At 37.2% G+C, this 14,436-nt stretch overlaps 1 protein-coding gene across 2 annotated transcripts; it reads right to left on the minus strand.

The window, feature by feature from the left end:
* Positions 1 to 2,128: 2,128 nt before the first annotated feature.
* On the minus strand, positions 2,129 to 13,905 carry LOC139123205 (cysteine-rich and transmembrane domain-containing protein 1-like). Of its 2 annotated transcripts, none has more exons than XM_070689310.1 (3): positions 13,740 to 13,905; positions 6,168 to 6,371; positions 2,129 to 4,126 (listed from the first exon to the last, which is right to left on the minus strand). In XM_070689310.1, exons 2-3 carry the CDS (start codon positions 6,345 to 6,347, stop codon positions 4,052 to 4,054), a joined length of 255 nt encoding a protein of 84 aa, XP_070545411.1. In that variant the 5' UTR covers positions 6,348 to 6,371; positions 13,740 to 13,905; the 3' UTR covers positions 2,129 to 4,051. The 2 variants fall into 2 exon arrangements, with proteins under 2 accessions (XP_070545411.1, XP_070545410.1); XM_070689309.1 differs by lacking the exons at positions 2,129 to 4,126; positions 6,168 to 6,371 and adding exons at positions 8,448 to 9,738; positions 10,254 to 10,463 and having other exon boundaries at positions 13,740 to 13,826.
* Positions 13,906 to 14,436: the final 531 nt, after the last annotated feature.

Here is a 14,436-nt window from a genome sequence, read left to right on the forward strand (position 1 = left end):
TCACATCACATCACATCACATCACATCACATAATACATGTCGTATCACATCATACATCTCGTGCTGCAACAAGTTATATCATACCAGGACAGGTCACATATCATCGTAAAACCAGGCATCTATACGGCAACAACTACATGCTAACCGTTGGTTTTTTGCGTTAGTTCGTGGAGCAGGCAGAAGGATCTGGCTCGCGAGAATTGTCAGGTCACAATTTAAAAAGATCGAAAGCGAAATCGGGATTTGCGATACGTGTTTGAGATGAACGAGTGTCATCTCTTCCGGCTCTGTAATAATCGTATTGATATTCATATGAAACGAAATTCAACTCTTTTCGGCAAATGTGTATGCCGGTTTAATCATACTGTGCAACTTGCGAGTTTGAACACACGTGGAATTTCACGTGTGAATCACGTGAAAAGGAGACAGTGCGATAAAGATTACTTTTCAAGAAACGCTAGAGGTAATAATCGGTTTAAGAGATTGCAGTTTATAGCCCTTTATGACAAAAATCGAAAGCGCTGCTCGTTTCATTCGTGGTGGCGCACTTTACTTGATATGAACGCTACTGCGTTGAATATTGTCCTTCACAGATAAATCCGTTTTCTGCCGGCAATGAGTTTCTCGTTACTGTATTTCTATCCTTCGAAGAACGCCATCACATAAATAATCATTAAAAATTGAACCATATAAGGGGAACAACAAACCGTATAGACAGGACAGCGTTTACATTGAACATTACGGAACAGTCTCGTCAAATTCTTCCTTACTGAAACTCCGACTTCACAAATAGATAGCAAAGTTTTCATCCTTTAAAAATAAAAAATATACGTTGAAATGCACAACAAAAAAGCTGTTTCTGCCCAAAGACAGCAAACAGTAGATAATAGAAACTGAGTTCACGATCGCTTTCAATTCGTCACTATCTTTTCAGTGCATTTTTCCATCCACAGCGCTCTTAATCATGACTGTATCATAATGCGATGAGTAAATATGTAAATACTCTGGAGTGATGATGTAGAACTGGAACTTGTTTATTGATTAAATACGAAACCATGGATAGGCCTTACGACCCAGCCGCTGGTACATTAGAGTGTTCCTCTGAGTGGGTCCATGAGTCTGTCTGTGAGAGTGTATCTGCATCTCTCCGTGCGTCTGTCTGTGAGTGTCTCTACATCTCTCTGTGAGTCTGTCTGTGATAGTGTCTCTGCATCTGTCCGAGTCTTTCTGTGAGTGTCTCTGCATCTGTCCGAGTCTCTGCTTGTCAATTAATGACTCTGCCTTTCTGAGTGTCTTGTACATGGTTGCTATGTTGGATGCCGACTCAATAGAGAACACAGTGAGATGACATACAATAAGCTGGGCCTACTTTGATGTCTACCGACATTAGAAAAGATACAGTACAAATTATCACTTGTCCGACGCTTTGAATAAATTAAAACGATAATAATAGCTGAGACAGAATACCTCTATGAGGAGGATAAGTTATTTTGGTGGATTTTTTTAAATGTGTTACAAACGAGTAAGGCCATGTTGTTGATTCCGTGCTGGTATTTCTTGGCGTCAAATCGAGTGAAATTGCGTGGGATTTATCGCGTCCAAGTACGCTAGTTTATCGAGAAAGTGAAATATAATTTTTTTGAGGATTCTGACAACTGGTTTAAAATATCACTTGGGAAGAAAGACACGAATCGGGTTAACACAGCGTATAGAGTGACACAAACCAAGAGATGAATCATTTTCACGTTTGCTGGGACAGGAGTCGGTTACTAATTTAGAGGGTCAGGTATAGATGTGGGTACGACTTAGGCTGATTTGGTGTAAGTCGATCAGATTTTTGTCATGTTTTCGTATGCCAAGATGATTGGAAATGTATATGTTATTAAAAGTTAAAAGGACTGTAGACGCCACCCCAGTACCCAGCGAGTATTTTGTGAAGGCGTTTGTCATGCCCGTAATTAAGAATATGCAAATAAAGATGTTGATCTGATAGTTCTTGAAGAGATTCTTATATTTTGTTGGTCAGTTAGTTATTTATGAAGGTAAACTACTTTAAGGTGTGCGATACCTTATGACCTTATGCTAAAACAATATAGTAGTGCAGAAATGACATACGCCACCAACCGACAAGATGGTACACAGCGTTCTCATTTTTATTAATAAACTCTGAGTGTACATTTCCATTAATATTCTTGAATTATAAATATATACAACAACTTTAAAAATTACTACTATTTCTCTGAGCAACGGCCTGTTTCTGCACTAAAGTATTATCTTCTCTGTTTTCTGTAAACTTTATTGATTTTTTTTCATATTGTGATGAAATGAATTTTTCCCACTTCTACATCTCATTTCGCGAGCGTCACTGCAAAGCGCTGGTAAAGTTACCGGTACAGGAAGACGGTGTGCACAGCTCTATTTTGCCAGCATTGTCCTCTTGATATACTAAGATACTGAGTACATCTAACAGTGCATAACAAAAGAATAAACATCTCTGGAATGGCTTGAATAGGAAAGTGAGCAGGGGGAAGCCATGCTCAACCTGATGCAATATCGCCCTCTCGAGGTCAAATAGAACATTACTCAGGCATAAAAGCAGGAAACATTTGAAACGTCATCTTCTTGTTATCAATTTCTTTTTAATTTAAGGTTCACATGTATTTATTGTAAATGCCATGGAAAATGAAGGCAATACTAGCAATGTTCGAAAGTTTAATAACCTCATAAGCAATTTCTGCAGAGTCAATGAATATGATGGTTCACATGTATTTATTGTAAATGCCATGGAAAATGAAGGCAATACTAGCAATGTTCGAAAGTTTAATAACCTCATAAGCAATTTCTGCAGAGTCAATGAATATGATGGTTCACATGTATTTATTGTAAATGCCATGGAAAATGAAGGCAATACTAGCAATGTTCGAAAGTTTAATAACCTCATAAGCAATTTCTGCAGAGTCAATGAATATGATGGTGGACTCTCATGCCAGACATCCAAGGCTGTTTAGGTTGAACGACAGGCTGTGATTAAAACAGAATCTGCGGAACACAAAAATCTCTCTCATGGTTATTTATTTGGCAGTATTGGAACTTTTATGGCGATGTGAATAATTGCATAATTGATGCATAATTTAACTATCTAAGGTGAAGAGCCTTTCAAAAATACCAACGAAATGATTTTTAGCCAATCAAAATCAAAATCGGATGACTAAATGTTAAATGCTGGATTGGTTGACGCCATACAATTCTTATCGGAACAACCATGGTCGATGTAGCTCATAGAAGACTATCGATGTACTATCGATGTACAGATTAACAATTACTGATGATACAAACTTTATGATAAATGTACTTCAAGGAAAAGTCGATCAAATAACATTGAGTATTTTTTGTAATTTTACGTCCTTCATCCTCAGAAGAAACCAAAATCTCCCTGACTGAGTTGTATAGATCATATCATTAAGTGATATATGTGGAGTGTATATACACCAAAAAGAAACGAATAATCTATTGATCGACGCATCTGAAAAATATGCGTCGAGTCTTCCTTTACTAATTTGCTATCTTAGGTAGCCTTTTATTATCATTCAATACAACATATTCCCAAGGACGGTGTTGAATTGTAATATGGCCCGTCTGATCCCGGCCCAATGCTAGCCTTGCTGCTATTTCTTACTCTAAAAAATGTTAGCTAGAATTCTATTACATGATGAAAATAGGAAAAAATAACTACTTCAACAATATTATAAAAATCATCTTTAACTTTCAATGATGAGAATATTATGCAGGTATTCTGTCTTTAAATTAAAGCCGTATTTGCCAGTACTCTTTTTGACATTTGCTCTCTGGAGACAGCCAATATGTAAATACCCTATTTAAAACTCGTAAATATCCCTGGGCGATTTCAATTTTGTTTCCTTTGCGTTATCTGATCAACGTAATTTATCGGAGCTCTAGTCTTGGAGAATCCATCTCAAGAAAATAGTCTGCTGTCCGAGGTGCTTCGACTTGTCAGTTGTGGTAACCAAACGTAAATTCCTGTCGGTGAGGTTTAGTTGCAGCAACAACACAGCAAGGCCAGGCAGCATGCTGCTGTACACATAGTGTTGGCTCGATCTCTCTCCCTCTGCGAAAATTTGCAATAACAGAAAATATTAAACTTAAAGTGAAGTGAATTTTATTTCACCAGAAGTCAGTAGATTTAATGTAGACATGTGCAAGAGAGAAGACAAAAGTGATCTCAGATCAGGTGAGGGCCATGGAAATAGTTCTCAATAAACAAGTAGGGTCTGTGTCCCTAACAAAAGGTTTACAGATAGATTGTTATACTTAACTGTGTTAGATGGCAAATTGTATGTACATAGTAAAAATGTACACATTTGCAAAAGGAGATAGCTGGAGTGAAATCCTAGGTTCTTTTATATATGTATACAATACCGACATAAATAATAATAAATAACAATAAAATCAGATATGTGTTGGTCAATTGTCTTATAGGTAAGCTTTCACCGTTTTTTGAATACATTTCTGTTAGAAATACTTTTGATCTTGCGTGGGAGCGACTTCTACGGCACGGATTGTTGATCTAAAGTATTTCAATCTCATCGTGTGAATCGTAGTGATGTCTTCAAACTCAAGAAAGTTTGATCTTTCAATATTTTGGGTGTGAATATGTGTAAAGACAAACATTAAACAAGGGGGAATAACCACCCCATTATTTTAATCAGTTACAACATACTTCACTCTCTATGTTCATTATAGGACAGCTACAGTCGTTGAGGGCTATATGTCATGACAGGACAATCTGTACAAAACTGATACAGTATCACAAGCGCAGTATGTTGCATTCTTTCGAATCAAAACGCTATTTATTATCAGGTATATTTGCAAAAGCTGTTTATTATTGTGCTTCTAGGATCATCGAATACCACCTTCGTTTAATAATAAGCCATTCTGGAAACTTCAATCGTTCACTGAACATATAAAGACACCAAGATGCTATAAGTAGGTTAAGCCCGTGTACAAAAAAAAAATTGGTGATAGTATCATTGTTGTTTTAGTACAGAGTGGATCTACTTTTTGGAAACAATATTGCGTCTTCATTTCGATCAATCCCATCTATTTCACTTAACAGTCACCATACGCCCATTTCCTGTGTTTTCTTTCCAAGAAAGCCAGAGTAATTATGTACTTATTCACTCTCTATAGCAAAGAATTGGGTGGAGTTCAAGACATATACTGATTTATCGGTCGGTCGAGCAAATCTGAACACAGACAAACGCTTGTCTCGATCCCCATCCATTGTTAGCTATTTCCTGCATTCCTTCATCATGCTAATCGAGTCTTTTTGTTGTTTTCAAGCTACATTAAAGGGAGGGGTCTTCGAAACTACTCCCAAAGGCCGCATGGGACCCACACAACCAATGGAAACCTGTATCTAAGGTACATTGGCGATTGATGAAAGTTAAAACAGGTTTGTCATTATCTACAGCGTAAAATGTAAATGTTGATGTTGATTGGAAGCATCTAGCTATCGAGCAGGAAGTACATTGTTTGTAAACAAGAAAGTCGCACAGGCGCAGTTCTGAAGACTCCCCTCCTTTAACTTCAACTTTGAGAGTGTTTCAGCATTTCTGTTCCATTTATGAAGTGAATACAGTCACCTGTAATCTAAGTATGCCCATATATGGTCAAAGGGGCGTTCCTTGGTATTCAAAATGCCCATGTGAGGGCGCTGTTTTAAAAGCGGCCACCCGCTTAAAATCTGTGATTGGTTAGATTTTCTCTTCCCATGGTAACTGTGGCAAACTTGGAACAGGTGACAGTATTCCTTTAAGTGAATTTCCTTGATCTTCCTCCTGGACCCTTTTAAAATATTCAGTATTTCGTTGGCCAATGAAAAGTGTCAGTGTTAATGTTTGACTTCCATCGTTATTGTCGACAATTTAATTCAAGTTCCGACCTGAATCTGTCAGTGAGTATTTAAAGTATAAACATGAAGGACAAACATATACAGTTTATTTTAACAAGTTGACTACATGGTATTAACACGCTGTGGGCACTTGACCTATTACAAAAACTTGCATGGCCATAGACGAAAGTTACAGTCATCGGACCTTGAAAAGGAGCCCATCATAATACACCTGTACAATACATTGACAATTTACCTCAGCCTGACGTATCTGTGCGTCTGCATTCGCTGATCTGTCTATCACGACTGTGTGGGACGGTGCTTGTTGCTGAGGGGCGTATACGATGTGTGCTTGGGGAGGAGGTGCGTAGTAACCGGCCTGTGGGGGTTGTTGGTGGTAAGGGTAATATGGTGGTGGAGGTTGCTGGTCTGCCATGGTGGCACTTCAGTCTTTGTGAATCTACGTAAACAAGTAAAAGATAAGAAAGGTTTATATGTAAGCAGAAGTTGCAAAGAGCATTCCGTTAAACACCTTTTATCATGAAGCTATGATGAACCTCATTGACAGATAGTCGGTCTCTCAAACTTTTACATGTAAATACATCTTTTGGTCTACCATTTGTGGGGGGCTCATTTTGAAGCTATGGAGCAAATAAAATTAAATCGGATTTTTTCCCGATAGAATTAACACAGGGTTGGCGGCCATTTTGAAATTCGAGTGTCGGTAAGTATTGAGTTGTTTCTCTAGCACCAAATTTTGCATGCTGGACCCTGATTGTAAAGGGAGTGGTTAAATATACCCTTCGTAAAAATGGAGCAAAAGTTTGTCTTTCAATTTTGAGGCGCGTATTGCCTTACTGTAAGAGTATATGAAATTGTCACTTACATAATTGTAAAAGTTAAGAAGGGATATTAAATATAAATTTTCGATGTTTTCATTTTTCTTCTAAAACAGGAGTGTTTCTCTTTCAACATAACGTATATTGAAAGACATAGTATCTGAGTCTTACCAACACAACACATTGTGATATGCGATGTCATTGTTGACAAATGAATTCTATATCCGGTTCATAGTCGTCAACACTAACAACACAAGACATGTACACGCTGTGTGGAACACTCACATTTTCGACATGATTTTGAGAGTAGCAGTGTCAGAAAGAGCATTGACATCAACAGTGACTTCGAATGAAGCAGTTAATGTGTTCACATTCCATGATACTTCGCGTTCAGGAGTGATGCCACAAGCAACATGTAAAATAGTTACCATAACATTTAATAGCACACGATAAGATATATTGGTCAACAATTACTAACACGCTGTTTCATCGCAGATTTAACTCAACCGTTGCACAATTTTCCACTTGGCATTAGTTGAGCTCTATAGTTACTACTTTGTCGCGCAATATCAAGCAATTAAAAAGAAAAAAACAACAGAAAAAGGAGGACTTTCATTTGTGAAAACCTACATCGACGTAAACAGGAACGCTCACACCCTCACACTGTCCCATTTCTACACCCACATTAATATGTCGTACACCTAGGCTTATGCTCGGAATGCGGAGTTGACTTCTGCTCTATCGATTTACTTTGTTCGTTAATTATAAACTGAAATCGCTGCAGGACAACCATAAACATTGAAATATCTACGACACTCACGACCCTCTAGATTAATGCTGTATGTTGTAATGACATATTTAGATAATTAGTCCCACACCCCTTAATATATATCTATGACCTCATCACCACACACGGTAATTGACCTACTTTTCCTGAAAAGTGCAGCTTTACTCAAATGTGACCCGGATGTCCCTCTATCTGGTTGCATTATGGAGCTGTCTCTGCCTAGCCTTATTTTTATCTAAATGGAAACTCCCTCGGCCAGCGCTTGGTCAATGTCATTTAAGGGGTGTCATCTCATGGCACATGACAGGGGAGGCTTTAAGAGTATTTTTAATTTGACTCAAACGGCTCATTTATATATTGTAATAGTGATTTATTTGTGATATTTGGAACATCTTCATCTTCGTATTCAGTTTTGCTTTGATCGATTCAAAAACTGTTTGATTATTCATGTCCCTTTGTGTGGGTCACAGCAGACTGAACATAAGACTCGTAATGTAGAAGGCATGGGAAAGCAATTGAAGTCGTACACGGCCTTCGATTTTCCACTGTAATTGTTTTTGTTTGGTTTTGTTTGTTTTTGTTTTTTGGGGGTTTTTGGTTTGATTGTTTGTTTATCTTTAGGGGGTCCATCCGGGAATTTTGAAATCACTGAATTGACACTCCTTCAGTGACAGGTAAATCGGTACAGGGTAGGCGGGTTTACGATAAGGAACTAGAATAGACCACTGGTCACTTAGTCTATCGTAATTAGGGTCTCCTCCAACCAGCTGTTTGCCTCTGAGAATGCCTCTACACATCAAATACCAAGTATTGTGACGTTTATGTGTTTGTTACATCCGGCATAGAGCGGTCAAAATCTACATGCAGTCTTTCTCGTGACAAAATGAAAGAACGAGCATCACTCAATCAATTATTATCACAACAATATTTATTAAAACAGTTAAATAACAGAGAGAAATATTTACTAAATTATGCATTGTATATTCTAAACTATGTATTTACTCATTAAAAGTATTGTTTGTCCAAGTTGTAACAATCACTAGGCTACTTGCTTTTCTTTAAAATAAAATTCATACAGTTTTTTTCTGTGTAAATTAATAAAATGCCAAATACTGCAAGAAGACTCTGCAGGATTTTTGTCGACCTCTAATCCCTAGACACGCCCACTGGTATACAATTAAATAAAATACAACGTAAGATTCGATAATCGTTAATCATCATAACGATTTTATCTTGACTACTGCCTCATTAAAGGTTCAGACAATCGTCATAGGTTTCTAGAATAATCATAAATAAAAAAGTAAGTCTCGCATTGTAAACGCCAACCAGTCAGATGTAAATATTATGGACCTATGTTCATTTCAATGATGCCTGAAAAACCTTCAGAAAAACACATATAATACTGTATTGCGTTATTGAATCACAGGGCCCATTATCATTGATTAGTTAAGCAATAAATCACACTTAGCGACGGTATACCACGAAATTTTGACCAGTTCACGACGTGAACTGGTCAAAATCTCGTGGTATACCGTCGCTGTGTGTGATTTATTGCTATTATATCATAACAATATGTTAAAATTCTGGCTTGGAAAGTCAAAAACGGATTTTTGCTCAAGCTGAGAGCTCGCGCGTATACCAGCCGTGGTATATCACCAATATACCACGCTTCTTTTCGCATCTCGACCAATCAGATCGCTGTATTTGCGACATCAATATACTGGTATGATATAATATTCAGTAATCAGAACAATTATGAAATTAGGTCACATTTGATCGATCTAAAAACGACAGAAATGGAAACTTTGATGAAACAGTCTAGGAATTCCTTATAAAACCTTTCATAAAATTCAAATTTTTATTTCAAAATATGTTGATGGCACATTCTAGAACTTTGTGATGTATTTAAAAGTTATGAGTTGAATAGAGAACTTGGACATGTAGCACAATAAAATATTTTAATAATCAGTACAAGTGTGCACGGTTTTTGTATATCTTTCAGAAAACCGTTCTATTTACAGTCATTGTCAAATATTTCTAACACTGCAATATGGTGATATCCTCTCGTCTATTGGTTGCCATGGCGCTCGATCGGTTCACAAATGACGGATTTTCCAATTACAATATTAGTTGCAACAACAGCACAGCAAGGCAAGACAGCAGGCCATGTTCATCTTCCGCTTTGCGTCATCTCTCTCTGCCTGTAAAAGAAGGTAGAATTCAACTAAGTCTTGAATCAAGGAAGAACAGTAAAGGATGCATGGTTAATCTTTAACTTCATCATTAGGCATTTTACTTACTTCCACTTAATCATTCAAATCAGTTAGATTTTCACGATTTTGACTCGATCAAATTTTCATTCAATTGTAATTGTTTCATTAATAAATGAATTATTCTACAGTTGATGCGTTTTGTTCGCTTGTTTCTTTTGTTACCTCCTCTAATGAGGGATCGTCCACAGGACCATGGGGAGGGTATTGTCAAGAATAGCGTAAAATAGAGTATCAAAAGTTGCACCCTTGTTGCATTTGCAAATATAAATTGAATGGCAGTTGGCCGAGATAATTTGGAATTCCTGGGGGAATATGTATGCTACGCAAAATCTGAAAATAATTGTCAAATCTGGAAAGAATCGTCAAACTTGGGTGAAAGCAACAGTATTCTGACCTGCCCATCGTAAGGTGTAATGGTTCATCCCTACAAAGTTTATCCTTACCTCTGCTTGTCGTATCTGGGCTTCCTGCTCGGCTGATCGGTCAATTACGACCGTCGTAGGCGGCGGCTGCTGCGGTGCGTACACAACACCGTATGGCTGTTGTGCGTAGTACCCATGGGGTGGGGGTGGGTATGCTCCCTGGGGTGGGGGATATGAGTAAGGCGGTGGCACTTGCTGTTCGTCTGCATCACCCATTATAGCGTTTTAAGTCTAGATGGAGACAGAGAAAAGATGTTGTAGAGGCAAGAGGCAAACACCGAGAGAGTTATTGATTCTGAAATATTTATAGATTGCAAAAGTTTGAAATTTTGCCCGCGACATTCAGAATCAGCTATAGGACTGTTAGGCACCAGAGCATGCAATAGGAAAAAACCGTGAATAATATGATTTCAGGTGTTTAATGCGTAAGGTGTGGCCATCCTGTTACAAGGGGAACTGTTAGGCGCAGATGGGGAAGTAAATTCATATACCAGACCGTGACACTATCATCATCGATGATACGATATTATGCATGCTAATGTAAGGGATTATTGAAGTGTGATGCTGTACGCATATGGTTTGCCATCTCGTTGTGTTCGTGATGAATCAGTTAAACGTAGCAGCAGCGTGATAGAATCATATTAAACAGCATAACAGCAGGAAAATGTACATTAGAGGTTTACTTGCAAATAGGCGATGTGCTACGCCTGCCTTGGCGCAAAAGATATATATGCGTTTAGCGCACCACAAGGATGAAATATTCTCCTACAATCTAGTATTGAACATGTGCACCGTGACATTGTGATCAGTGTTCAAGTTCACGTACATAAGTAAAACAACGACCCCTGAAAGGTAATGTCTTGGCAGCGTTACAACGATAAATCGAACAATATACTGTCACACGGCTGTATGGCGCTATTATCATAATCAGAGTTTAAATTTGTATGCCATCAACAGATTATATACACGAAAATTTGGTAATGTAATGTAATATCATATTATATATATATATATATATATATATATATATATATATATATATATATATATATATATATATATATATATATATATATATATATATATATATATATATATATATATATATATATATATATATATATATATATATATATATATATATATATATATATATAAGAGTAACTGACTTCACTGGAAACCTGAATACTGTGCAGAATCTATACTAAATTGTTGTAGTTGCAGTATTGCCCCAATGTGTACCGTGCTGTGCCATCATGCATGCCTTTAAATCCCCGTGTATGGCAATGCGCGTTCACAGTGTTGCCAACAAAATGTCGTACACATTGAGTGCAATACTGCAACTGCACTAACTGATGGCATAGATTCTAAACATTATTCAGTTAGGTATTCATGTAAGTATACTGTGATGACACAAATGTTATATTTTTATCAGAGATGTCCATATATATACATTTTTTTGAAAAAAATAAACATATTAAACTCTTGTTATAACTAATAACGCCTCAAGAGACTGTGATATTATCGCTACAACAATACAAACGAAAGAATCGATTACTTTTTGAACTCCCAGTCATGGAATTCGATCGTGAGTGTCTCGTTGATGATATACAGGAATGTCTACGGCAGCATAGTACATTCGGATGAAAACGACTCACAGCCGTTATATTAGGGTTGCAGTGTCTAGGCACTCATGAGGACATGACTACTCTAACTATCGATAATATAGCCAGTATTATTTTTACTCTAGAATTAAGAAAACCAGCAGACTGTCTTCATCTTCCTCCTCCTAGAGTATGTCGAAATACAAAGTCTTATCCTTTGCTAATTCAACGCATATGCGATATCATTGTTGTCAAGTAGTTGTACTCCACACTGGAATTCAGTTATCAACGACAATATTTTGTAGGAGCACCCGCCGAATAGTGGACCTAACCTTCCTTATAGAAACACTCGTGTTTTCTGTGTCGGACCCTCCTACTGCTTTGTGAAGCAAATTAAATAGAGTGTGACTATTTTGCTCTTTACAGATTGTGTTCATAAGTTGAACACAGGCATTAAATATGAGACGATTTTTTCTATGAAAATCAAGAAACACTACTTTAAAAAAGAGAAGATATACCAAAAGACACTATCTGATTAGAGAAGATATATCAAAAGACACTATATGATTAGAGAAGATATACCAAAAGACACTATCTGATTAGAGAAGATATATCAAAAGACACTATATGATTAAATGATGAGATGTAGAGAAATACTTGTTCTTTCCCTTTTTTTAACTCTTTTGCCTTGATCCTCTATCGACACAGACGAACACAAATGACAGAGCAGAAAAAAGAAAACGAGCCAATGACCACATACGACTTTCATCATATTGCAAAAATTACAGGTAGAGAGACTATATATATATATATATATATATATATATATATATATATATATATATATATATATATATATATATATATATATATATATTTGAAGAGGTGTATGTCGTGGAAATGAAGATAGCGAATTTATATATATATATATATATATATATATATATATATAAATTCGCTATCTTCATTTCCACGACATATACCTCTTCAAATATTTTCTTTCTATTTTGTAAACTGATGGTGTGTTCAGTGATCGACTTCTTAACGATGGAGATGTTATCACAGACACCGTCAATCATTAACCCAAATAATTGTATGCTGCTAGGTGGTGTACATATCATTGTGGGTGAAAATAACTCCATTTAATTCCTTCGAAACATTTCTAACGAAGCTCGATCTCCATATAATGCTTTCCTGATATCTTGTCAATATGTTAAGGTAGCCTATATGTGTTCAATAAGTGATTCATACGATGAAACATTCACTGCGAATTTGTTAATGACAGTGGGAGATTTTCTGAACGATACAGAAATGAGTGGTTTCCAAACTGCAGTCCTTGGAGGTATTCCGATGATGCAACTAGCTGGCCGATTCTTTAACGTTTGGAAGTGAGAAGCGACATTACCAAATTTATCAAACCATTTGTAAGACTCAGATATGGCGAGTGATGTGGCACAAACGTCCCTATGGTGGTTCAGAATGATGAGGTGAACATATCGTAAATAACTAAACAATTCAGGTTACACAATGCACCCGACGACTTTAACCTTTCGCCGATAAACGAGACAAAATAGTTAATTGTGGTTAACGGAACCACCGGGCGAAGTGCGCCACACAGGAAAAAACTCCGACAAAGAATCAAAAGTTTTAAACAGAAAGAAGGCCACATTTTGAAGTTAAACTTCAAAATTATGAAGCAACTTTTGTCTGAATATATAATTAAGCTTTATCAAGTAGAAAATGGCGGCTAGAGTTTGTTATTAATTAAACGATGAATCGACTTAAAAATGAAATGTGGCATATTTTAATCCCTTGTTCACCCCAGACAGAAATCAGTCGTGTTCAATCAACTCTAAAAATCGTCTTCTGTAAAAAGTGAAGTCTCTTTGTGACGAATTCTTACCTGGTGTGCGATTGCGCGGAGAAACTTGACAAGGCCTCAGGCGTTGAGTGTGGAGTGGAGATAACTGTGATGAGTGGACGAGACAGTTGAGGATAAGTAGACTTTGTCCTCAGTTAACCTTTGATTGATAAATTCAAACAGTGCCAGTCACGGACTGCAGAATACTGACGTTGTCAAGTTATGCGACTTAGATTCTCGTGTTATCGTTGCTGACGTCATCACCTGACACGAAATTCAGCAGAGCCATGCCCATCCTGCGTGACGATATCTTATCTCTCTATAAAAAGAGGGAACTGCTTGCAATACTTCATCTGCTGTGTTAGTGTTTCACTGCGATTCCATATTATTGAAAGAGTAAAACTTTTGCTTGAAGGAGGAACCATAACTTTACTCTCTGTCTCTCCGTCTCTGTCTGTCTGTCTGTCTGTCTGTCTGTCTGTCTGTCTGTCTGTCTGTCTGTCTGTCTGTCTCTCTCTCTCTCTCTCCCTCTCTCTCTCTCTCTCTCTCTCTCTCTCTCTCTCTCTCTCTCTCTCTCTCTCTCTCTCTCTCTCTCTCTCTCTCTCTCTCTCTCTCTGTTCAATTGGCTGTAGGCTAATTAGACACAATGGTATTGTTATGTAGGTCATTTCCCCCACACTCATCATGACCTGAGTTCAATTAGTCTAGAACATTCTCAAGGTCACTGCCCTTGATGACC

The sequence above is a fragment of the Ptychodera flava genome, chromosome 22 (genome assembly GCF_041260155.1).
Source record: "Ptychodera flava strain L36383 chromosome 22, AS_Pfla_20210202, whole genome shotgun sequence".
Lineage (NCBI taxonomy): Eukaryota > Metazoa > Hemichordata > Enteropneusta > Ptychoderidae > Ptychodera > Ptychodera flava.

Excerpts from the sequence above, each read along its gene's own strand:
- LOC139123205 (XM_070689309.1), bottom strand. The coding sequence starts at position 10,448 with ATGGGTGATGCAGACGAACAGCAAGTGCCACCGCCTTACTCATATCCC. Across the intron at positions 9,739-10,253 it reads CCCAGATACGACAAGCAGAG|GCAGAGAGAGATGACGCAAA; the intron begins GTAAGGATAAAC and ends CTTCTTTTACAG.